At 31.7% G+C, this 27,075-nt stretch overlaps 1 protein-coding gene across 39 annotated transcripts; it reads left to right on the top strand.

The window, feature by feature from the left end:
* Positions 1–3,097: 3,097 nt before the first annotated feature.
* LOC110644486 (uncharacterized) lies at positions 3,098–27,062 on the top strand. Of its 39 annotated transcripts, XR_009145777.1 has the most exons (18): positions 3,101–3,454; positions 3,770–4,108; positions 5,280–5,323; positions 5,923–6,047; positions 6,314–6,398; positions 7,412–7,491; positions 9,504–9,603; positions 9,735–9,843; positions 10,346–10,518; positions 14,492–14,613; positions 14,714–14,841; positions 15,619–15,656; positions 16,074–16,232; positions 17,111–17,290; positions 23,048–23,222; positions 24,155–24,235; positions 26,601–26,682; positions 26,782–27,062. XR_009145777.1 is itself a non-coding variant. In XM_058140233.1 (6 exons), the coding sequence occupies exons 2-6, from the start codon at positions 4,077–4,079 to the stop codon at positions 23,082–23,084; spliced, it is 348 nt and encodes a 115-aa protein (XP_057996216.1). In that variant the 5' UTR covers positions 3,100–3,454; positions 3,770–4,076; the 3' UTR covers positions 23,085–23,633. The 39 variants fall into 39 exon arrangements, 3 of the variants coding, with proteins under 3 accessions (XP_057996216.1, XP_057996215.1, XP_057996214.1); XR_009145774.1 differs by lacking the exons at positions 26,601–26,682; positions 26,782–27,062 and having other exon boundaries at positions 3,100–3,454; positions 3,770–4,089; positions 5,582–6,047; positions 24,155–24,423; XR_009145769.1 differs by lacking the exons at positions 26,601–26,682; positions 26,782–27,062 and having other exon boundaries at positions 3,100–3,454; positions 5,582–6,047; positions 24,155–24,423.
* Positions 27,063–27,075: the final 13 nt, after the last annotated feature.

The raw sequence follows: 27,075 nt of genomic DNA, 5'->3' as shown, positions 1-27,075 counted from the left end.
ATTATGAGATCATAAATTAATTGTCAATTTTTTTTAAATTAATGGTCATCATTGATCTTCTATTATTATTATTGTTGTTGTTGTTGTTATTGTTATTAAATTATTTTTTATTTTAAACTATTATTATTATTATGGGGGTGACATGTAGTAAATAATATTTTTACATAAATGAAATTATTAAAAAAATAATATAAATAACTTTTAAATGTTGTATTTAATTACAAAAAGTTTTACTTTTTAAAAATTAAATTTTAAAGAAAATAATAATTTAAATTATAAATGTTAAGGTCGAATTATAAATAATATTGATAACTAAAAGAGAAATAAAAAATAAATAATTATCACTATAAAAAAGTATAAAAGATAATTATTAATGAAAGGTGATACGTAGCAAATTTTTCAACAAAAGTGTCACATGATATTACCTTGAGTATATATATATATATATATATTTCATTCCATGTATTATTATTTTCTCTGTACGCTACATTTAAAACCTCTCATAACTATCTAAATCCTTTAAAACTCTCTCTCTCTCTCTCTCTCTCTCTCTCTCTCTCTCTCTCAAAATGTATAATTACTTTTTATGTGTATCTACTCCACTTATTGTTAGATATTAATTTCATTCCATATATTATTATTCTCTCCATATGCTACATTTAAAATTCTCTCATAATTATCTCAACCTTTTCGATAACATGTTAAATTATAATATAATTTTTCTTATTAATTTTTATTTAATTAAAAGTAATTTAAAATTCAAATTTTTAAATAATTAAGATAAATTAAACCATATTAATGTAAAAAATAATTTAGAAACTTTTTATATTATAAACCTAAGTTTTATAAGTTTTGATATTGTGACTTAATTTTTTTTTTTTACTAAATTTATTATGATTATCTTTACTATATTGTGATTTAGAAAGTTTTTCTATATTATAATATAAATGTATGAAAGAGAGGAAATATTAGCTTTGACCAAATTGTTATCATTTTTGAAATTAATTATAATTTTATTATTTAAATTAATTTTAAGGTTTGCATAAATTTAAATTCTTAATTTATGGTTAATATAAATTCAAATTTTTAGTCCTATTTATACTTAACTTCAATTAAATATAAAATTTTTCAAGAAGTAATCAACTAAAATAAGAAAATAATAAATAAAAAAAAATTTGATCATATTACAATATTAAATAATATCTGATTTTTCAAATTTATACTTACAATTAGTTATTTATTATACATATTTTATTAGTTGCATATTATTTTTTAAGTTAATTTTCATCTAAGAATTTTTTAATTGCAATGAAATAATATATTAATATTTATAAAATTATGAATATTAACTAAAATAAAATATTTAATGACTATAATTTATAAAAAAAGAAAATAAAAATAATATAAATCAATCAAAGATTATTATTAATTCTAAAATTTGTTGCATGAACAACTTAAAAAGAATTTTATTTAATTTTAATTAAAGATAAATACTAACAAAAGATTTAAAAATAATTAAATTTAAACCTAATTAATTTATTTCTATTTATATTTATATTATTACAAGTATAATTTCTTAAAAATTGTTATTATAGAGCTAGATTATATAACTTATAAAATATTATTTTTGACATTAATAATAAATAAAGGAGTAATAGTAATAATATATTATTTAATTAGATTTATATTTATATTATTACATTATTAATATTTTTCTATTTTTATTCTTTTCAGCATTGAAAATGGTGGTGTTTATGGTTTTTACTCTTTTGAATGAAAAAAAAAAGGAATTGAAATAAAAGAGAGATATTGTAAGAACTAAACTGTATTGAATTAAATTTATCTTATTGTATTGATATAGTTTTAATTTTCTTTTAATAACTGAATCAAGAATTATATTTTATCCAATCATAGTGAATACCAAAAAGAAATATAATTAAAGCTGAAATAAATTTTATAAAAAAATATTTTTATTATTTTTTTAAAATATAATATAATTTTAATAAAATTAAAATTTAAACACGTAATACATATGATATATTTATAATAACAGAAATTCATTTCAAAAATTATTCTATTTTCTAATTTTACAAATAATTTTCTTTTATATTAATCTAGATATACAATTTCATTTTATAAGTATGTATTATTTTAAATTATGAAAAATTAAAATAAAATATACACAAATCAAACTTTTTTTTAAAAAAGTGAATAAATTAAATTAAATGAGATTTACATTTATTATTAATTTATTTTAAATATTTTCACCTATTTATATTTTTAAAAGTTATTATTATATTTTTTTATTATATTACATTTAAGTTTAAAATTAAGTTAATATTACATATTAATAATATAACACAACTTTCATAAAAATATGATCGAATAAAAAAATAATTTTAAAATTGATAAATATTTATATTTATATAATTAATCAAAATGATATTAAAATTAATATTTAAAATTTAAATAATTAAATATAATATGTATAATACTATGATAATATTATATAATATATAAAAAATTAATAAAAAATTATATAAAAAAATTAATTCATGTGTTTTTATAACAAGTATAATAACAATATATATATTTCAATAAAGTAACAATAACATGTAGCTAAATTATTTATACTAAATATATTATATGCATGAAAATTTAATTAATACTTATATAATATATAATTGTTAAAGAAAAATAAAATTATCATATTTAAAAAAATTTTATTTTAAAATTTTTTTAAATATGTGAACAAAATTTTTAAAGATAAATAACTAATATATACGAAAACTTTTTAAATATCTATATATTATTGCATTAATTAAATTTTAATATTAATTATTAAAATTTTAATATTTTTCATTTAAATATTTAAATTAATATTTAAATCTTATATACATAAATATAAATATAACGCTCATACTTTAAATACTAACAAAATTTAAGTATATAAACCATCTAGTTAATAAAACATAATTTTAAAAACTATTAACAAAGATTAATTTATTAACAAAATTTAAATTTGAGAACGATTATTTACTGACAATAAAATAGATTTTTTTTTCTAAAAAAAATAGATTGACAGGTAGATTTTAATTATCGCTGCTTTAAAACCTCATCAGCAGCCCCCTCCCCCCCTCGCTTTTAACTATCTCTGGTGGGAAAAGAAAGCAAAAGAAGGGGAGGAGAGAGATTTTCGATCAAATTCTCAGATCTCTCTCTGTACGAGTTCAAGACCTTTAATCGCTTTATCAAATAACCAAAATGGGCCAGAAATCGTTGATCTACTCATTCGTGTCCTGTGGAAACGTGATTCTTGCTGAGTACACAGAATTCGGTGGCAATTTCAATTCCATAGCGTTTCAGTGCCTCCAGTAGCTCCCTGCGACCAACAATAAGTTCACTTACAACTGCGATGCCCACTCCTTCAATTACCTCGTTGACAATGGCTACAGTGAGTCTTTTAAAATTATTATTTTATGTTTGTTTCCCGAGAAATTAAAGAATCGAATGAAGTGTAATTTTTGTAAATTAATTTTAAGAAACATAATTAAAATTTATTTAAAATAAATTCTATGTTTGTGATGGATTTGAATGAAAGATTATGTCAAAATGCCACAAGAAATCCCCACCCACTGTTTTCGTTGTCTTAAATCCAAAACCTGTTTTCTTTCTTTCCTCGCGTTTCCTATGAAACCCTCTCCTCTTTCTTCTTCCATAATTTTATTTCTTTCTATGATAAATACTTTCTCTGCGCTCTCTGCACTAGTTTATCTCTCGTTCTCTGGTCATCTCTCGTTCTTGGTCCATTAACCATGGGACGTGGTAGAAAGCGGCAGCTACCGGAGTTAACCCTCGATATATCGACGGAACTGCCAGAAACAGACGGCAATTCCCCGGAGTGTTGTGGATCCAAGGCGGGACATGGAGGCGGCGATGTTTTGCCACAGGGAAAGGAGCAATCTACGGAAAATAAGAGCACTACAGTGTAATGAAGAACACTACAGTGGACCTATTGAACAGAGAGGTGAAAAAGTGGAAAAAGTTGAAGACGAAAGCCCAGCGAATGGTCAGACATGAAAGAGAAAGGTCAAGCTCGCCGCTCTTGGTTAGTTACCTTGGTGCTTTTATTATTTGTAATTTTGAGACTGAGGTGTCTGTTGCTTTTACTTTAAATTTTAAATAAGACTATGAAGGTGTGATTTGGAGACTTTAGATCTCTTTAAAATGAGTTTACTGTAATTTTTTTTAATGTTTTTAAGGTGTTTGGTGCTTTTATTATCTGGAATTTTAAGATTAAGGTAAGGAAGAGTGTGAGGTAAAGAGGCGTTTGAAATAGAAATTCCAGCTATAATAGCAACTATGAGTTGTGAGGACAAATCCCCCATTGAAAGCCAGCACATCACAAGGAATAATAGGACAGTTCATGCACTTGAGCCCATTTTGGGCCTAACTCAAAAGTATTTTACCCCCTAGCTAGATAAATTTTTTTCTCTAAGGAAGAATTTGTGATGGCCGCTGTTAAAAATGAAGATGATTTTGGAAATCTTGATGATGAGTAGTTTTAAATATAAGTTTTTTATGTATTTCTTGATTTTGTTTATTATGACTTACAACTTATTTTTATTTATTAAAGTCTGAACTTCTGTATTTTACATTTTCTATTATTTGACGGGTAAATTTTGACAACTGTCCCTGAACTTATCTAGTTGTTACATTACAGTCCTTCAACTTAAAAATGTAACATCAAACCCCATCAACTTTCAAATTTTGTACAGTAAAATTCATCCAACCTCAAATTACTAGTTTTTCAATTAGGCGCTGATCTGGACAGTTCCAGCATGAAACTTAGTCAGTATTTCTCTTTTCTCTTTCAAGTCATGTGTAAATTGAATCCTTTTTTCCTCTATAGACAGAATAATTTTTCATGTGTAAAGAGAATAAATTTATATTTTGCATAAAAGAGGAGAAAGAAATGTTGACTAAGTGCTATGCGGGAGCTATTTACATCAGTTTCTAACTGAAAAATCAGTAATTGAAAGTCAAAGAGATTTTACTGTGCAAAATTTGAAAGTTTAGAGAGTTTTATGTTACATTTTAAAGTTAAAGGACTGTAGTGTTACAACTATATAAGTTCAGGGACAGTTGTTAAAATTTATCTATTTTATGACTTATGACTTATTTCTAATTTTTTATTTATTATGTATAATTTTATAGTATCACTTTTATCATATACATTATGTGTGTTGTTACTTATGCTATATATTTCAATTTTACAGTCTCATACTCTCACTTATATCTTATACTTAAGCTGGAAATACAGGTATGCACTACTTTCAATTTCTCTTATTTTATATATAGACATAATGTAAATAATGTTTTTTTTTTTCTTTTTAATATGCTTTTTTGCTTATCAACTATTTAAAAGTATGAATATATATATATATATATATATATATATATATATATAATTTAAGCAATTAAGGTTATAGCGCCTTACTTCAAAAAGGCCCTCGCCTCTCACCTAAGGCCATAGAATACTCTATCGCCTTAGTGTCGCCTTTCGCCTTGATAACACTAGATTCAAGATGCATTTACACAAGAAGTTCCAATCACAAGGACTAGAGTTAAGAAGATGCAAGAGTTGATTGAGAAAGTAGTTACACAAGAAGCTAAATATGGAGATACAATCAATAAATTGGGGTTACAAGAAGATGGGAAGTGGCTTAATTTGATTCAAGTTTGCATTGAAGATTATCAAAAAATATTTGGACAGAATTGATGGATTTCTACGCAAATTTAATTTTTTTTATCTAGGACAAGTCTGAATATTTTTATTTAATTATTTTTTGTCAGATTTATGTATTTTTGACCTTATTTATGTGTTTTGGCCCTCCTCTTCATCATCATCAACTTGCGAAGAGAATGCATCTCTCATTGCACGAGGCCTTCGAAATGATGGAGTTTCAACCGGTGTTGATCTTGCAGTCGATCTCGATTCATAACGAGATTCAGAAATTCCAGCTGCTCTACCAACATCACCCCAGGTTAATATGTCATCCATGAAAACAAGAGAATCATCATCATCATCATCATCCCATTGCCTTTTTCTAATTCACCAAGCAACCACTCATTACTTTCATCAATATTTGTCAAATCAATAAGTGTTGTGATATCCCCAAAAGTGTGTTGGCGTAGCAACGCTCTATTGTACTTCACATATACCAAATTGTCCAAGCGTTTTTGAAATAACTGATTTCTTTTTTTTTTTTTTTTTTCTGATAACTTCTTTTACTTTGTTTTATATGTCAAGTGCTTCAAAGAAGAGCACAAGAAGTGTAGGTATCAAATGTGGAACAAGAGGACATGCTGTGGAATTCGGGACACGGGGAAACAAGGTATACAAGGCTGTAACAACGTAAAATTGGAATTGATGACTTTGAACAATTAACTGTGATTGGTAAAGGTGCATTTGGTAAGGTAAAAGAAAACATCACTATCATATAGCAATTTCCAATATTTTTTTGTATGGTTCATAGATCAATAGAATTTCACTGTTGAACCCATCTTGCTCCTATGGTGATATTGTTTTCAAAGTTTCGTTCTTGATTCATTTAGAAACTTTGATTGATTGTTCTTTATTGGATTGGTGGAAATTTTGTGGATTTCCTTTCTAGGTATCCTGAATTTGGTTGGGTTTTCTGATATTTTGTAAGAGTTAAGGGTGCTTTTTGGTGTGGTAGATTGTAGATTTGATGTGTTGTTTTAAATTAGTTCACCATAAGGGGATTTGTTTGGTAAAAATGTAGAATCAAGGGAAGAATTATTTGATAAGAGGATGAGATTTGTTGGATTAATCATTGTAATTACAGGACATTTGTCATTGGTGAAGATGTGGTTTAGATGCTTCTGACACATGCTTAATTTTCAGATGATTGTTATTTGTTACTTCTTTCCCTTCTTAGTATACATTAATGCTTAAAATTTTGAGTTATGTCCATGATAAATGCTATTTTTTCGTAGAATAATTTTGAAGAGCTATTTATGTTGGTCCAAAATCTTTTCATTATCCAATTGTTAAAATTCAGTCTCTTTTTTATAAATTAATAGCCCTAATTGATAAGAGAGTTGGCTACTTCGGAGTGGGTATCTCCTGTCATCTTACATTGGCCCTCCCAAACAAGAAGGAATATGAAACAAAATTGGGATAAAATCTGGTTATGAGGACATATAAATAGAGGACAAAAGCAAGGCTTCATGAGAGGCAAAGGCCAAAGCCATAGAGGCCATCTCTAAAAGTATTAGAATGAATGTGTGGGCAGATGATTATGTCTAATGTTAATGTTATGTGGGTTAATTTTATGCTTTATAAGGATATGATTGCAAAATCTGGTATTTATTTGCACTCCAGGTAAATTTTAGGAAGTGCTTGACTACTATCAGAGGCTGCTTCCCTCAATCCGACTTCTGTAATCATGCATGCAACCAGAGGTAAAGGTTGATTAATGGTTTAAAAGTTGTAGTTTACTTAGCTTGGGAGTGGTGCATGTGTATATATATATTTTTTTTTGTAAAACCAAAAAGAGAAGAATTTGACTAAGTTAGCTTTTTTTCTTAATTTTCTCCACAGTGGACTGTCTATTACCGTTATAAATAAGATTCTTTTATAGAAATTGTGTTATCATTAGTCAAGTTGATTTTTTTTTAATAGTGAAAGTGGTTCTGGAAATCAATTATTAGTTAGATAAGAAACGGAGTGAGCAGTTGATTCGGCTTTCGAGTATGAGTATTTTTGTGTTATTGGCTTTTTCATTCTGTACATATCCTTTGTTTTATTTTTTAAACATATTTATTTTCAACCTTTAAATGGCCTTTGTTCCTCTTTGATAAAGTTTACATAGGATCAGTTTTGCCTCTTGAAGTAATAGACTACTGTTGGTGCCTTAATTAATTGGTTTTGTATTTTTTGAGTGATAAGTCATCACATCTCCTAACAGAGCCTTCTTTTTCATTATTGTCGATAGTATAATAGAATCTTCTTTTATATTATTGTCTCTAACAATGCCTTAGATGTAACATTCCTTTTCTATGATTTTTTTTAAAGAACTTGAATTAGCTTGTATCTTGGTTCATTGAGAACATAAGGTTGTTTGAAAGCACAACTCATTATCCATGTGTAATAGGTTTTGAATTGGGATTCGAATTGAAGACCTCATAATTTTTAAGATAATTTCAATATCACTAAATTAAAGTTAATGATTACAAAATAACTAGTTGTATATTATTATATTTAATTTAAATATGTTTATATTTAGGATTGCATAAAAATACAAATTTAATTTTTCTGTAGTTGGGCCACATAGACTTTACTGAGCTTAAGTATGTTTTGATGGAGACGAGCACGAGCACAAATTTGGATTTGATCATACAATTTTTTGTTTGGAAAATTGCATATAATCAACTTTAAGGAAAAAGATATCTTTTATTGTCCCAACCAAAGTGTATGTGTGATTTATTAATGCAACCTGGACACCAACTCACATCCACACAATAGATAGTTACTATCCTAACTTTTGGTTGTTTCAGTTTGTGGATGGAAAGCTCTTAAATCAAACTGTGTAGGTAGGGGTAAACAGTATAGATTAGTGGCTTAAAAGTGCAGAGGTATTTTCATTTTTAGTCATCTTTGTGACCGTGAGTTGCAGGATTTACGAGTTTCTTAAATACTTGCAGAGGTTTCAAGTTTTTTATTTTTCAATTTTGTCTCCTATTCAGTTATTCTTATGAATATCATTTAAAATCTGTCATTCTCCTGTAAAAAACAATCATTTTAATTGTACACAAAAAGTTGGTTTATTTGAGCTAAAATGTCTATTAAGCTTAGATTTGTCTTTTTTTTTTTTTTGGTTGTTAAGGGATGTGAAACTGTTGCAATTGTTTGTATTGAATAAGGGAAAATTGAAGTTGGTGAAGAAGTTGAGATTTTGGGGTTAATTTAGATAAATCCTCCCCCCCAACAAAAAAAAAATTGTCTTTCCCTGTTATGTCTTTTCTTGTAGTCTGTATTACCTGGAAGCATCCCTGAGCAGATAATGTACTTTATTATTCATTTTAATATTAACCATTAATTTTGGGTTTTTGGCGCTTTCAGTTTAGATTGGATTGATATTTGTCTAAGGATTTAGTTTTATTTTTCATTAGTGATCGACAAGAAAGAGAGAGAGAGAGAGCCCAACATTGACTAGTGAAATCTCAGTTTTCATTGATTCCAGCATTTTAGCCGCCCAACTGGTGTTCACTACCATTGTCTCTGCTTTCAATTCTTGGTTCTTTGAGTTTTCTTTTATTAATCATCCGATGGAAATCTCTTTTTCCTCCCATACAAGGGTTGATCCATGCTGATTTTGAAACCCCAACCAGTCCCCTATAACGTTTAACATTTTTCTTACCTTCTCTCTATTCTCTGTCCTTTTGGTGTTGAAATTGACAGTTTTGTGGTGCAGTTAATGGGTGTGTAGCAGTTACTGCTAACGAAGTGGAGGCATTTGATCAGCTCTATAAGAAGTTGGGTTGTTCATAATCGATGATGGATTGATTCATAAGGTATTTTTTCCCCCCTTTTGCATTTTCATTTTAAAAATTGTAGTTAATCTCGTTTTCTTGGATATCCATGATTTTTATTGGCTGCTGCAGTTTCATTTTTGTTTTATTTTGTTTTGTTGGTGTTGATCTAGGAATGAAAGTTGATTTTGATATGGATTGGGTCATACGGAGGAGGTTTGGACTTACCATGGTCTCTCTTCACCAAATCGCCAAGTAGGACTTTCAATCAAACAGCAGAAAGTAGGTTTCCATTCTTACTTATTATCTGATCTTAGCTTACCCTTTCTTACAGTTTGACATTTGGTAATGCCTAGCTGATAATATTAGTTAGATTCAAGTGATACATGTTCAGATTTAGGATTGATTCAGGTTTTATGCATTAGCTATCCGTTTATATAAATTAGTAATTAAATATGAAAAACACTATTATTTTTATAATTTTATTTGTTAATTTTAGAACATTTCCATCTCTATTTAGCTCAGCCAAATTCAAGCCTTTTAAGATTTTGTCCAATCTCTGTTTCTGTAGTGCATTGTCTGTATGTGTATGTGTGCTGTTATGGAAAGTCAATCACTATATTATTTCTTTGTATATTCTGTATTCTGTATTTCTATTTAGGATTTCTTATTTAGGATTTCTTCCTAATTAGTAGAACACAATTATAGGAATCAGTTGTATATATATACCCATGTATAGATTAATTGAAATTAAGGAGAATCATCTCTTTATACATGGTATCAGAGCAGGTCATCTATCTAGGGTGACTATTTGTTCTCACCACCCAGCTCAGAAGAGACCTTGGCCGCCGATCGACTGTTTCGACTTCGATCAACATCGCCGGCGTCGCCTCAACCCCCTCATTCCACCACTGTGTGCTGTTGCCTGATCCAGTACACCATTAAAGGACTTCTTAGGTTTGGCTCTCAGATCCTATTTCGGTATTTGCTTGATTTGTGATTTTGGGTTATTTTGCTGCTATAAACACTTTGGATTAGCGTTTCGGTTAGTTTTCTGTCTCAACAAATGGCAGACAATAAGAATATTATTTCTGATGTGATTCCGGTGATGACTAAGATCACGGAACACAAACTTAATGGTTCGGGTTCGAATTATCTGGAGTGGAGTAAGACTGTTAGGGTCTATTTGCGTAGCATTGATAAGGATGATCACCTTACTAAAGATCCACCTACTGATGATACACGACAAATTTGGCTAAGAGAGGATGCTCGGTTGTTTTTGCAGTTTCGGAACTCGATTCACAGTGAGGTAATTAGTTTAATTAATTACTGTGAATTTGTTAAGGAATTGATGGATTACTTAGATTTTTTGTATTCTGGTAAAGGGAATATCTCACGTATTTATGATGTTTTTAAGGCATTCTACCGTGCTGAGAAAGAGGATAAGTCTCTCACGGTTTATTTTATGGATTTTAAACGGGTATATGAGGAACTTAATGTATTGTTGCCTTTTAGTCCTGATGTGAAAGTTCAGCAGGCCCAATGGGAGCAACTGGCTGTTATGAGTTTTCTTACAGGCCTTCCTTCATAGTATGAGACTGCTAAATCTCAGATTCTCTCCAGTTCTGAGATTTTCTCTTTGCATGAAACGTTCACACGGGTCTTTCATACAGAAACTACCCAATCTTCACAACCTGCCAGTAGTGCTCTTATTAGTCGTAATCCAAATGGACAACAGGGTAATAGAAGAGGAAGTAGAGGAGGAATTACAGGCAACAGAAGTAATCAGCGTAATGGAGAGGCTAGTTCTAATCAGGAATCAAGAGGAGTCATTTGTTATTATTGCCATGAGCCTGGCCATAAAAAATATAATTGTCCGCAACTTCAGAGGAAAAATCAGCGATCACAGATGGCAAATATGGCAGCAAAGGATTCTACAGTATCTTCCTCTGAGAAAACTATTTTGGTATCTGCATAGGATTTTGCACAGTTTTTCCAGTATCAGACATCTCTAAAGCCTACCAGTTTCCTTGTCATTGCGATCGCTGAGTCAGGTAAATCCACTACATGCCTTGTGTTTTCCTCATCCAAATGGGTTATTGATTCTGGCGCGACAGATCACATGACAGGTAATTCTAGTCTTTTATCTGCTTTTCAGTCTAATCTCATTTCCTCTACGGTTACTTTAGCTGATGGTTCTCCTTCTTGTGTCATGGGTTCTGGAACTGCGAACCCGACTTCGTCAATTTCTTTGTCATCTGTTTTGTGTTTAACAAAATTCTCTTTGAATCTGCTTTCTGTTAGTAAACTTACTCGTACCTTAAATTGTTCTGTTTTCTTTTTTCCTGATCAGTGCTTGTTTCAGGATCTTACGACGAAGCAGATTATGGGTAGAGGACGTGAGTCAAGTGGTCTCTACATTCTGGAAAATCATGTACCGCGGTCACTTGTTTGCTCCAGTACCTTAACACCTCTTGAAGCTCATTGTAGATTGGGCCATCCTTCTTTGTCTACCATGAAGAAGCTGTGTCCTCAGTTTCAGTCTTTATCGGTACTAGAATGTGAGTCGTGTCAGTTTGCAAAACATCATCGTTTGCCTTCTATGTCTAGAGTCAATAAACGGGCTTCATCCCTTTTTGAGTTAGTTCATTCTGATGTTTGGTGTCCTTGTTCTGTTACTTCTAAAACTGGATTTCGTTATTTTGTTACTTTTGTTGATGATTACTCTCGTGTTACCTGGTTATATTTAATGAAGAATCGTTCTGAGTAGTTTTCTATCTTTTGTGCCTTTTGTAATGAAATCAAAACTCAATTTAATGTTTCTGTGCGCATATTAAGAAGTGACAATGCCAAAGAATACTTTTCAGCACAATTTCAGTCTTATATGATACAAAATGGCATTCTTCATCAGCCTTCCTGTGTGGATACCCCATCCCAAAATGGTGTGGCCGAAAGAAAAAATTGGCATCTTCTTGAGATAACTCGTGCTCTTCTTTTTCAGATGAAAGTTCCTGAACACTTTTGGGCGGATGCAGTTTTTACGGTAAGTTTTTTGATCAATCGTATGCCGCCTTCTGTCCTTAATGGGGATATTCCTTATACTGCTTTGTTTCTTACAAAATCTTTGTTCCCTGTTGAACCCCATATTTTTGGTTTTACCTGTTTTGTGCGTGAAGTTCGTCCACAGATTACTAAATTGGGATCCAAAGTCTCTCAAATGTGTCTTCTTTGGGTACTCTCGGCTCCAAAAGGGTACCGCTGTTTCTCTCCTACTCTTAATCGTTATCTTGTTTCTGCAGATGTTACATTTTTTGAGTCCACTCCATTTTTTCCTTCATCATCTGTGTATGAGAGTCAGGGGGAGGAGGATGATCTCTTAATATATACTATCCAACCAATGTCTAGTCCTCTCTCACAACCTGATCCTTCTGTCTCTAGACCTACTCGACCTCCTGTTGTTCATGTTTATTCCAGGAGATTGGAGATTCCTGACTCAGATCCTCCACCAGCTACTTCGTTGGGAGATCACCTCATACTGATCATGATTCTGATCTAGACTTACTCATTGCTTTTCGTAAAGGTAAACGTTCATGTATTTATCCTATCTCTTCTTTTGTTTTTTATAATCAATTGTCTTCTTATTCTCGGTGTTTTGTTACTTCTTTAGACTCTGTTCCTATCCCTAATACTGTTGGTGAGGCACTGTCTCATCCTGGCTGGTGTGCTGCTATGAAAGAGGAAATTGAGGCTTCAGATGCTAATGGTACATGGGAACTGTTGCCTTTGCCCACTGGTAAGAAAGCTATTGGTTGCAAATGGGTATTTACAATAAAGGTAAATCCTGATGGTTTTTGTTGGAGGAAATTTGGTGTCTTGGAGAAGCAAGAAGCAGAGTGTAGTTTCTCGATTTAGTGCTGAATCCGAATACATAGCCATGACACAATCAGTATGTGAGGTAATGTGGATACTTCAATTACTAGATGAGACAGGTTTTAAGACCTCCCTGCCTGCGAAATTGTGGTGTGATAATCAAGCTGCTCTCCATATTGCTTCTAATCCGGTGTTTCATGAGCGGACCAAACATATTGAGATTGATTGTCACTTTGTTCGTGAAAAGATTCAACAACAGATCATCTCAACAGGACACATCAAAACTGGATAGCAGTTATGAGATATTTTTACAAAAGCTCTGAATGGAGCTAGGATTGACTATATTTGTAACAAGTTGGGCATGATTAACATCTATGCTCCAACTTGAGGGGGAGTGTTATGGAAAGTCAATCACTATATTATTTCTTTATATATTCTGTATTTTGTATTCCTATTTAGGATTTCTTATTTAGGATTTCTTCCTAGTTAGTAGAACACAATTATAGGAATCAATTGTATATATATATACCCATGTACAGATTAATTGAAATTAAATAGAATCATCTCTTTCAACATGTGCATTGTCCAAGCAAGGAGCTTTTCCAATGATCTGGCTGTGTTTTATGAGCCTGATTGCAAGCTTCTAATCTCAAAAAATCAGTAATGCATCCTCATCTATGATTAGGTACTTGAACTCCTCTTCCTCATCCACTCCTTCATATTCCTCGTGGGGTTTTCTTTTTCAGATATTTTGACTGCGTAGTGATGGTTCGTTTGATCTACTGTCAACAATTTACATTAAAATTTGACTAGAACCTCTATTGTTGTTATTGTTCACTGTGCACTCAAACAGATTTCTATTTATATAGCTATAGTTGGTTGGAGTTGGACTAACTCAACTCTTAATTTTCTTTTATTGTGAATTTCTTTTTAATTTTCATTAAATTTTAATTGAGTTTTTTCTTTAATTTTTTAAATGGGTAAAAATTTGTTGATTGTGTTTTATTTTTTTCTGTTCGCATTGGCAAGTTTCTGATTCTCGAATTTCTGGATAAAGCAGGGCTTCAACAACTCATCTCTCTAGAAAAAGCTGGAAATTATTTGTTGCAAAAGGTTCTGCACCTTGGCAGCCTTGGATACCTAAGAAGACACAGGAAATAACAGGGCCTTTGATCACAGGAGGTTTTTACTTATAACATCATTGGCTAATTTATTTTTTAAGAAATTCACATTGCTTGACCATATGGTCATGCTTTTCTATTGTGAAATTTGTTGGCTATAGATAATCCATCCAAAAAAAGTGATAACCACAGAGCAAAGGGAAAAGTTGGGTTTAGGAGGTAAACCTATAGGATTATTCAGCTTGCAACACTTCCTTTTTAGCCAACAAATGCCCTGCAAAAAGTTGAGGTTTGTGCCTTTAGCTGTTGATCAGGAATACTTGATTTTGTTGAGTTACATTATTGAAAGAATATATATTTGTACTTTACCAATGCCAAATAGAGAAAGCAAAGCAAGATGATGCTTTTTTAGATTTGAGTAATATCCTGGGTGATTTAAATTTTAGGCATCGTTTTTTCAAGTTATTATATTTTAATCTTTAAACAAGAAGTATTATTGCGTTATATTTCCAAATGCCTTTGGAAACAACCTTGTGCTTAAGTGGCAGGGGACCCTTAAGTTTTGTGATCATAAACGTCTCAATTTTCCATTAAGACTATTTCTGAGCACCTTCTTATGGGGGTCTTAATTGAAGGTAGTGACCAATTCGTAAAAAAGTAATTGAGGGCACTAAAAAAGTTTTTGCATCGAACTTATGTAGATCTTGAATTTCTAAAATGACTAATAAATAAAATTAAAGTCAAGATTATTATTTTTCATGAATGCTAAAATTTTCCTCTTCAGAAAGAAGGGAGTAAAAAGATGCACATAGTTTGTAGCCTATACTAGTAGCATTATGCATATACTAAACTATATTTAAAGTAGCTTTTGACGGAAGGATATTCCGATTTGGATTTTTTTTTTTAACATTATGCTTTATTCCTTTCTTGGAAGTCATATACAATGCGTGTGAAACTATATATGTAAGTTTTTGGTCATTGATCTGAAATTTACTGGTCAACATTTTAGTTTGATTGTCACTTCTTGATATTGATATTGATATTGATTCACAACCTTGTATCTCAGGTACAGACTCTCACTGCTTTTCATGCTATGCTTTCATGGTGAGATCTCTTATTCTCAGATTGACAATCTGAATCTATTATAGCCAAGTGGTCATATTATATTAAGAGACATGTATTAAGGTGTTGAGAATTACTGCTTGCTAGCCTACTAACTTTTATAAATTAGGAAAAAGGATAAAAAGAATAATAGATAGAGATAATATATCTATTTTATTTTATTTTATTTTTCAAGCACTATATAAATGGTTAATGGCTAAAAAATAAAAGTTGTTTTCTTTATTTTATAATTATAATTAATTATTTTAATTTTATCACTTATATTTAAATTTTCTAATATTACTATTTTTTTTTAAATTTGAAAGAGAATTGCTGTAATGGCATATATTTTATAATAAATTACTATAAATCATTTTAGGTTTGCCATAATATACCTTTTGTGATTCTCTTCAACTGCAGCTTTTGTGGGCATGAATATGAGGCATGTGGAGTGTGAACAGAATTGCTTGAGGAATTATTCTTGCTCTGGATATGCAAATGTAGAAATTGCTAGGAAAGAGTAGATGTGTGGCATGGGGGAATTAATGGACACAGCAGCGTAGTGCGACTGATCATCTAGTATGTTTTATTGGCCCATATTCTAATATTAATTTCTATGTACTAATTTGTTTACTAATCAAATTTAACTCACAATTTAAAAGATTTGAGGATGAAATAACAATGAGTAATTAAACGTTATCATTAATGGGGCCATTATTTTAAATGTCATAATTTAATGGACCAATTAATTGGACTCATTAACATCCCAATTAGATCTTATTGAAACAGAATTTAAAAGAATGTGGCCATTATTCTAGTTGATGGTCATAAATTAATTAAGTTTATTTTATTTAAATACACATGGGTTAAATGGATATAATGATGGAATAGTGGCCCAATTAAAAATGAGCCTAAATAATAATTTGTTATTAATTGTGTAACACCCCCAAAAAGATCTAATATGCTGTACATATATGATTAATAAAATTTCTATGAATTTATTCTATTAAGAAATCCATATTTGGAGTAAGTTTAAAATCATTTATCTGTTATTGTAACACTAAGGATTTGATCCTGAGTGTTTTATTATGTAATAAAACAAACAAATACTGAAGAATGAAAATGAGTTTTGAGGGTGTATAAAATAGAGGAATGGATAAACAAGGATGAAAGGAGATATTATGTTATAGTAAGGATGGAGTAAATTGAAATTTCACCAAAGCCATTAGATTTATGTCACTTGGCAAACTTTAGTCCAAGTTCCAAAAAAAGAAAGAAAAAGAAAAATAAATGTAAAAAGGAAGGAGAGGATGGATGGGAACTCCACTTCCATTTCTAGGATTTATCCCATTTTCTACTTTCAATTTTCTCTTGCTTTGCTACAAGCTATTCCTGTTTATTCATCACACTTAAGCTAAGTTCTTTTCTTTATTTTGAATTGTCCACCTTCATACCAGAGAGTAGCGTTTTCATTGGTAGTAAATCAAGACAAGAAGATAGTGAGAGGAAAGTGATTCTTTCGGCCAAGAAGAAATTTGAGTTGTCCACCTTCATACCAGAGAGTAGCGTTTTCATTGGTAGTAAATCAGGACAAGAAGATAGTGAGAGGAAAGTGATTCTTTCGGCCAAGAAGAAAGGTAAGTGTCCTTTGCCCCTTTTTCCTTTTATTTCCATTCATTTGTCCTCCTTATGACATTCATTAGTGATTCCAAGTTGTTAAAATTTGTTGTTGATGCAAAAACAAAGGAAAAAAAGGAGGGGGGGGGGGGGGGGTGGTTGGGTTGTTAGGGTTTGGCCAAGTACAGGGAATTGGGAAGAAAATTTGGTTTCTCTTGAAAGGGGTTTTGATTATTACAGTTCCCAAAAAAAAAAAAAAAGAAAAGAATAATTGAAGGCCCTAATTGAGTAATTATGATTATAAACTTCCTTATTAAGTGTGCTAATGATTTTGATTTCTGCATATTAATTGTGTTTTGGTTCATAAGTCTTAATTTCCCCTTTAAAAGAGAGATCAAATGCGTTTATGTTGAGGATAAAATGACAAATCAAATATTTCGATTACTTATGAGATTTTAGCTAATGCTTCAAGGTGCTTTAGTGGCTTTTATAATAAATGTGTTTATGTTTGTTATTTAGTATTATGAAGAGTGCAAAGGTTCATAAGATTGTAAACTAAGTCATAAAGATTTTAGTATTATGGAATAACTGAAGCAAATGGACATGTAAATAAGGTATTTGCCAGTTAAAACTTAAAAAAAAAACGATGACCTAAGGCTTTTTGGTTGAAAGGATGCACTTTCTATTTAGAAGTGTGAAAATGTAAGGTTATAACAGAGCTTAGAATACTACACAGCCTAACCTTGTAGTCTACCGCACTAAACTTTAAGAAGGTAGATTAAACTCTAATGAAATTCAATTCCTTGCTCTTGGTATGATGAAAGCCTAGCTGAATCACTAAGGATGGATATGTTAGGTTCAACCAAGCATGAAGTATCTATTCAAACAACCAAGATTAACTCTAGCAACTCAAACACACTTAAACATTACCAAACAAACCACAACACTAATTTGGAAAAGATAAACCTCTTATATATTAACTAACAAAAACAGATTACAAAGAGTTGAAACACTTGAAACAAAATGGCAACTTGTGCCAAGTAATCATAAGTTTATAATACAAGTGACAAACTTGTACTGTATCTAAGTTCTAGGTGGAACTTAGCAAGAACATAACCTCACTTAAGAGTATTTAAGCTTAAGCTCTTACAAACTCTCTTTAATGGAGTTCTAAAAGCATAAAACCTGATCTGCGAATTGACAAAATGAAGGAGGAGTTTATATGGCTGTTTGGCCAAGCATGGCAAATGCCTAATGGTCCATGCTTGGCTGGTTATTGCACAACACTTTTCCTTAAATGTTTGAATGACTTAACAACAAAAGGAAGGCTTCCAAAATCAGATTTATTCCCCTAAAGTCTGCCATTGTCTTGTAACCAGATTTGAAATTTTAGCTTTTACTAAAAATGTAAAAAGGTTGGATAATGACATTTTCCTCTCATCACTTGTACAATGGATAATGACTTGAACCAAAGTTTGTAGGTGAGCATGTCAATACATCATCCACATGTGTTGCCTCCTAATTTAAGCTGCCATGTCACCATCCACATGGCACGCCACGTGGCATGCCAAGTCAGCAAGCCTCTAAATAGCTTCCTCCTAATTCAATCAAGCTAGGATCACCTTGAATATGTAGTTGCAATATTGTAAAGCACTCCAATTGACTCCCCATAGTGTTGGCTGAATGTGTTAGGGCTTGCAAAGCTTTGGCTCTTGGCCTTATCATGGCTCCTTTGAGTTGTGGTGCTTCAAGGTCCATCATGATGTCCTCGTCATTGTACTTATGGAAGGTTGGACAATTCTATGTTAATGATGAACTTAAAACAATATAAGCACTTAAGGAGTTACCTAACAGTAGTAAAACTTCAAAAGTCCTAGTCTAGGAATATCTGTTCATAAGTATTGTAAATTAGTTGCATCAATTATTTTACCTGAAGATCCTGTAGAATATTTATGTATGAGCATCATGCATAAGAGAACCTTAGAGATTGAAAGGACTGAATTCTGAATCCTGGTCTAATTGTTGTTTGTTTTCTAAAAGTTCGATTTAGAAATATGAATGAGTTGATATGTGGCTTGTCCACATTTGTGTTTGATAACACTGATATTAGTTTGAACTTATCATTTGACAATATGACTAAATTATATCTGTATAAGTGAGACCATCGTATGGTGATTATGTGTACATTATTCCTAAATCCAGATTCTGAAGGGAAAATGTCTTATGTCATCAAATCTGGTTTTGTTGGAATGGGACTTAAGAGGTAAGCCATACGGATCAAGATAAGCTTAAGATTTCAAATGCATGACTTATAGTTGAGGGAATTATTTGAACATAGGCTCTGCCATTTCTGTTATATAAATCTAGTGGCTTTGCCATGTTTGTTTTGAATCTAGAGGCACTGCCACATTTGTTCAGAATCTAGTGGCTCTATCACAACTAAATATAGTAGCACCACCACATCTGTATTAGGATTTGTCTTATAAATCATATCATGATTAAACAACCAAGGTCTCCCAACAAGAATGTGCCCAACATCCATTGGTATAGCATCACATAAAGCTTCATCTTCCAAGTTATCTCCCATAGTGAATTTCACCAAACGTTGAGAAGTTGCTGGTATCTCAGGCCCCTTCTTTAACCAGTCAACCTTGTATGGTGAGGATGTTTTGTTGTAGGAAGCTTCAATTTTTCCACAACTTCCGTAGATATGATATTTTCCATGCTTCCTCTAGCAATGACAAGATCACAAACCTTGCCTCCACAAATAACACGTGTATGGAAAATACTATGCCTCCTCCAATCTTCCTCATCATCTTTGATTGTCATCGTCATCACCCTTCGTACCATTAAGGTTTCACCTTGGGCTGGATGAACATTAGTTTCCTTGTATCTCCTCATCATATTCATAAAAAAATAGATCTAATTGTTCCTCAAACTCGGTTATCCTTTGTGGGCAAGCGAATGAAGTATGTCCCTTCTCTCCACAAGTAAAACATTGGACCTGAGTATTGATGCCTTCTTTAACTGTAGATGAACCAGAATTAGTTTGTCCACCATAAGGTATTATGCTTTTCCCTTTATTGCTCCTTTCAACATTTGTTGCACCTTTGTTGGTTTTATTTTGTACAGCGGCCTCCTTCCAGTTCTGTTGGCCTGTTTGATACCTATGTCCAGCCCCCAAATTGTTTTGCCAATTTGTTTTGCATATGGGTTTTCTAGCACCGTAACATAAAACTCGCTTTTTAGTCGCTAAAGTGTATCGACAAGCATCCTCAAGATTTTGTAAACGAACTACTCCCATCTCGTCTCTAATAGAGTGATTCAAACCAGCAAGGTAGCAAGAACCAAGTTTTTCATTACTTTCAGACAAACCAACTCGAATTGATAGGTTATTAAATTTTGCAATGTACTCTTCAGCGGACTTATTGTTTTGCTTTAAACAATGGGACTTCTCATACAATTCCATTGTATAATTAGCAGGCAATAATTGCTTTCGCAAGTTAGTTTTCTTGTGCTCTCAATTGCTGATTTTAGGCTTACCAGTCCCCTTCAATTTAAGCTTTACAAATAACACTTTTCGATTTTCAGCCATGGGTTTCCATTTAACTCCAAACTAGCTTCCCAATCCAAATAATCCTCTGCATGTAACTTTCTATGAAAATCAACTACTTCAATCTTCACTCCTCCACCATTCAATTCAAGAACGTGTAGTAACCGCTATTCTAATCCACCTCATACTGCTGGACTTGCAGTCTAGTTTCATAAAAAGGGTTCGCATTCTCAATTGCCTCTTTCAATCTCAAGATCTTCAATTTCGAGTTCTTTGTGGTTCGGAATCTCCATCTCGGCTTCCACAGGTTCCTCACGTTGCAAGGCTTAAATAGCCTGGGTCAAGTCCTCAATCATCCTCTGCATCTCAGCCAACTCTACTTGTTGGGGCTGATTGCCTTTACCACGACCTCTGCCTCTAGCAACCATAGTTAGAACCCAAAAAAAAAAAAAAATACTGAAGTAGTTTAGGACCTTTTTTTGCTCTGATACCATTTGATGTAGTGGGAAAGTTAGGGCAATTAGATCTCAACAATTGAGGTTAGAATAGGGTGATTGGGGTTGGAACAAGAGAAAGTAGTTAGGTTTAAAGAAAACGCGTGAATTAAAATTCTGGATTGAAAAGTATAATAGAATACAGAGAAATTAACTACTGCTGTACTATTTAGGACATATCCTAATATGAGATGGAAAAGTATTCCTAATGAAGTAAAATACTTTGCTAAATGGGAATTCTAAATTAAGAAGGAAAACTAAATAGGAATCCTGCATAAAGAAGGAACACTTAAAAAAAAAAAAATTGAAATCCTAATTTAATTCGGATGCTCACATCATTCTCCCCATGTCAAATAAGTCGGCTCTGATGAGTAAACCTTGACATATTCCTTGTTTATGGTTAACTCGTTTAAGCTCTTCTTCAGAAATCCATGTGCATTCATTTGCTGGTTTACCAAGCCACTTTGTTAAGAATCGTCTATATGGGTTCCCTCGTCAAGAAGATCTGACACTTCCTCAATAACTTCAGCCTTTGCAGTTGGTAGCTACTGAATTTGAGTCTTAATAAAAGATGCAACACCATCAAATCCATAAAAAAGATACAAATGTGAAACATTAATGATCGGACTAATTTGCAACTTAGGCGGAAGCTCAATTAAACATGCAGTTGAACTGATGTTCTTCACCGCCATACAAGGTCAAAACTTCTTGGTAAATTCCTTATGGAAATCATTCTCGTCTCAAATGTACATGTATTTAATCACCTTCTTCAAATTCTTGTGTATGATGATGCTGATTGGCAGTAAAAGAATATGCTGCATTGTTGGCTTTTAGGGCAGCTTTTACCTCTCCATGAATCTTCCAAATGTGATCAGCAAATTTTTCCCCTTCATCACTTATTATAGACTCTTGTGGCAAGGGTACCAAATCAAGCACATGTTGAGGTTTCAAGTTTCAACCCGTAAGCAGCTTCAAAAGGTATCTTCTTTGTGCTTTGATTGACAGAATTGTGTTATAAGCAAATTCAGTTTGGGGTATGACTAAATTTCATGTCTTTGTGTTTTTCCCCACAAGACATGTTAAAAGATTTCCTAAACTACGATTAACAACTTCTGTTTGGCCATTAGTTTGTGGATGGTAGGTACTAGAATATTTCAATTTTGTCCCAAAATTTCTTCATAAAGTCCTCTAAAAGTGCCTCATAAACTACATCCTTGTAGCTATTTAATAGTTGAGATATGCTTGCAAGGATGTCACCGACAGAGAGTTGCAAACACTCGATCTCTTGCTCATTAAAGTATTTGTTCCTCGATTCTGAAATTTCGGCTTTGAGGATTGAGTTGCAGCTGCATTCCACAGCGAAGGATAGTAGGTAGAGTGAGAGAATGAATAAGGTGACGAAAACTTGAAACTGGTTTTGTTAGCTAAGAATTTAATCTTTGGATCTTTATTTTCTTTCTATTTCACATTTGCTTCAATGTCACTTCTTTTTGCTTATTGAACTGAATTGGAGGCCAATGTTTAATGCATGGTCCTGAAAACTGTATGTATACATTTTCTTCAATGCATTTTAGGTAGATTTAGAAATTATGGTCCATTATTCCTTTATATCAGCATTTATTTGTCTTACTGGTTTATTAATTGATTCCTATACAGATAATTAGGAAAACAGTAATTAGTGAAGCCCTTTTTTTTTTTTTTTCCTGATAACTTCTTTTACTTTGTTTTAGATGTCAAGTGCTTCAAAGAAGAGGACAAGAAGTGTAGGTATCAAATGAGGAACAAGAGGACATGCTGTGGAATTCAGGACACGGGGAAACAGGGTATACAAGGCTGTAACGACGTAAAATTGGAATTGATGACTTTGAACAATTAACTGTGATTGGTAAAGGTGCATTTGGTAAGGTAAAAGAAAACATCACTATCATATAGCAATTTCCAATATTTTTTTGTATGGTTCGTAGATCAATAGAATTTCACTGTTGAACCCATCTTGCTCTTATGGTGATATTGTTTTCAAAGTTTCGTTCTTGATTCATTTAGAAACTTTGATTGATTGTTCTTTATTGGATTGGTGGAAATTTTGTGGATTTCCTTTCTAGGTATCCTGAATTTGGTTGGGTTTTCTGATATTTTGTAAGAGTTAAGGGTGCTTTTTGGTGTGGTTGATTGTAGATTTGATGTGTTGTTTTAAATTAGTTCACCATAAGGGGTTTTGTTTGGTAAAAATGAAGAATCAAGGGAAGAATTATTTGATAAGAGGATGAGATTTGTTGGATTAATCATTGTAATTACAGGACATTTGTCATTGGTGAAGATGTGGTTTAGATGCTTCTGACACATGCTTAATTTTCAGATGATTGTTATTTGTTACTTCTTTCCCTTCTTAGTATACATTAATGCTTAAAATTTTGAGTTATGTCCATGATAAATGCTATTTTTTCTTAGAATAATTTTGGAGAGCTATTTATGTTGGTCCAAAATCTTTTCATTATCCAATTGTTAAAATTCAGTCTCTTTTTTATTAAATTAATAGCCCTAATTGATAAGAGAGTTGGCTACTTCGGAGTGGGTATCTCCTGTCATCTTACATTGGCCCTCCCAAACAAGAAGGAATATGAAACAAAATTGGGATAAAATCTGGTTATGAGGACATATAAATAGAGGACAAAAGCAAGGCTTCATGAGAGGCAAAGGCCAAAGCCATAGAGGCCATCTCTGAAAGTATTAGAATGAATGCGTGGGCAGATGATTATGTATAATGTTAATGTTATGTGGGTTAATTTTATGCCTTATGAGGATATGATTGCAAAATCTGGTATTTATTTGCACTCCAGGTAAATTTTAGGAAGTGCTTGACTACTATCAGAGGCTGCTTCCCTCAAATCCGACTTCTGCAATCATGCATGCAACCAGAGGTAAAGGTTGATTAATGGTTTAAAAGTCGTAGTTTACTTAGCTTGGGAGTGGTGCATGTGTATATATTTTTTTTGTAAAACAAAAAAGAGAAGAATTTGACTAAGTCAGCTTTTTTTCTTAATTTTCTCCGCAGTGGACTGTCTATTACCGTTATAAATAAGATTCTTTTATAGAAATTGTGTTATCACTAGTCAAGTTGATTTTTTTTAATAGTGAAAGTGGTTCTGGAAATCAATTATTAGTTAGATAAGAAATGGAGTGAGCAGTTGATTCGGCTTTCGAGTATGAGTATTTTTGTGTTAAATATATTTTGAGGTGATATATGAAAAATGAGAGTAATTGAGTCAGATTAAATTTAGGGACTATGTTGAGTGTGGTTAAGTTCTTTATGTTAAGTTATGTGGGATCAGGAGTTAGAGCCTTTATTGGTGGGTTTAATTATTTTATTAAAGACCCAAAATTAAATGAGGGTGTGTGGGTCCTAAAATTTGTGCAAATGGTAAATCTGTATAAGCAGAGTTGTTTTTAACTTGTTTTCCTACTTTAACTACGATTCTTGAGAGAGTTTTAAGTCAGAATGCAATTAGGACTTTCAAATCAGATTTGGAGTTTTAATTAGCCTATTTTTCTCTATAAAAAGGGTTCAAAATGCGAATCTAGAGTTTTTCAATTCTCTTTTATTCATAGTGGCTAAATTCTCTCTTTGTGCATTCAAAGGTGTCAATTGCTTGATCCACTTGCATTCAAAGTTCGAATTCCATTCAAAAATGATAGCATATTCTTTGTTATTTTGATTATGTTTTCTTTTGTTATTATGAGCGAGTAGTTTTCTTGTTCAGTAGAGAGGATTGCTAAAACCATGGAATAATTGTCATGAGACTATTTTGAGCTATTAATTAAATTAATATTTTCTTCACTTGAATATCTGTGTTTCTCTTGTGATTCATGATATATTTTGAGGTGATATATGAATATCTATAGTTGATTAAGTCCAATTTACTTTATTAACTTTATATCACTAGCAAAGGTGATATTGTGTGAATTCATCATATTGTTTAGAGATTTATAGTTTAGGTTAAATGATTAAGCCGCTTATTGTGTAATTGTTATCTAGAATTGGTAATGTTTCTCTACTAAGCTAAAGCTATCATTGAGCTAAATCTTGCGCTTGACTAAAATTGTTCAATTGGTTAGGAGTTAATTAGACGCTTCCTTTGATTAATCTAAGAAGTAAAGAGAAATAGGAAAATTGTTGCTTGTTTGGTTTCTGTAGCCAATTTGTTTAAGTGAATTAATTATTGCAATAGTGTCAATGATTGATACTTAATTTCCATGGTGGATATATATCTTTCTACTGAGCCGTTAACATATTGTGTTAGTTGCATTTTTGATACTTTTAGCTTTTAGTTTAATTTGATTAGTTTTGTTTCTTAAGAATTAATAAAATTCAAAATCCCTTGTTTTCTTTGTTGTTAGCACGTGTGAATACTTGTTGAGTTCACTTTGCCAATTGTATATCATTCTCCGTGAATCAATCACTATTTGCTCTTGCTACAAGTAAGTTAGTTTAGTAGAGTACTTTATTTAATTGGTGCATTCGGTACACATCACCCACCAAGCATGCCAAATTGTTGCTTTCATGAAATTGAATTGTAGGTGTGTCAGAGATGCGTATGATTCCAATGTGAAATAAATGTGTGCCGGTCTGACTTCTAAACAGAACGATTGGTGGAAACTTTCTCTTGGATTTCATAACTCCACTAAGATACGCTTCGTTAGTATCTTTACTTGTTCAGCTTTTGTGAAATTGGAAAAGGACTTGATCGCTTGAGAAAACTTAAAGGAAGGCTTGTGCATTGAAAAGTAAAATTGATTGAGTCCCATTTACTTTATTAACTTTATATCACTAGCAAAGGTGATATTGTGTGAATTCATCATATTGTTTAGAGATTTATAGTTTAGGTTAAATGATTAAGCCGCTTATTGTGTAATTGTTATCTAGAATTGGTAATGTTTCTCTACTATGCTAAAGCTATCATTGAGCTAAATCTTGCGCTTGACTAAAATTGTTCAATTGGTTAGGAGTTAATTAGACGCTTCCTTTGATTAATCTAAGAAGTAAAGAGAAATAGGAAAATTGTTGCTTGTTTGGTTTCTGTAGCCAATTTGTTTAAGTGAATTAATTATTGCAATAGTGTCAATGATTGATACTTAATTTCCATGGTGGATATATATCTTTCTACTGAGCCGTTAACATATTGTGTTAGTTGCATTTTTGATACTTTTAGCTTTTAGTTTAATTTGATTAGTTTTGTTTCTTAAGAATTAATAAATTTCAAAATCCCTTGTTTTCTTTGTTGTTAGCATGTGTGAATACTTGTTGAGTTCACTTTGCCAATTGTATATCATTCTCCGTGGAATCAATCTCTATTTGCTCTTGCTACAAGTAAGCTAGTTTAGTAGAGTACTTTATTTAATTGGTGCATTCGGTACACATCACCCACTAAGCATGCCAAATTGTTGCTTTCATGAAATTGAATTGTAGGTGTGTCAGAGATGCGTATGATTTCAACGTGAAATAAATGTGTGCCGGTCTGACTTCTAAACAGAACGATTGGTGGAAACTTTCTCTTGGATTTCATAACTCCACTAAGATACGCTTCATTAGTATCTTTACTTGTTCAGCTTTTGTGAAATTGGAAAAGGACTTGATCGCTTGAGAAAACTTAAAGGAAGGCTTGTGCATTGAAAAGTAAAATTGATTATTGCAAAAAATGTATATATTGCATTGAAAAAGTAAATTGAGCACTTGATTGCAAAGTAAAAGCTTTGTTGAAAA

This window comes from Hevea brasiliensis, chromosome 17 (assembly GCF_030052815.1).
Source record: "Hevea brasiliensis isolate MT/VB/25A 57/8 chromosome 17, ASM3005281v1, whole genome shotgun sequence".
Taxonomy (NCBI): Eukaryota; Viridiplantae; Streptophyta; class Magnoliopsida; order Malpighiales; family Euphorbiaceae; genus Hevea; species Hevea brasiliensis.
The sequence above is the reverse complement of the archived record's forward strand: the minus strand, read 5'-3'. Positions and strand labels throughout refer to the sequence as shown.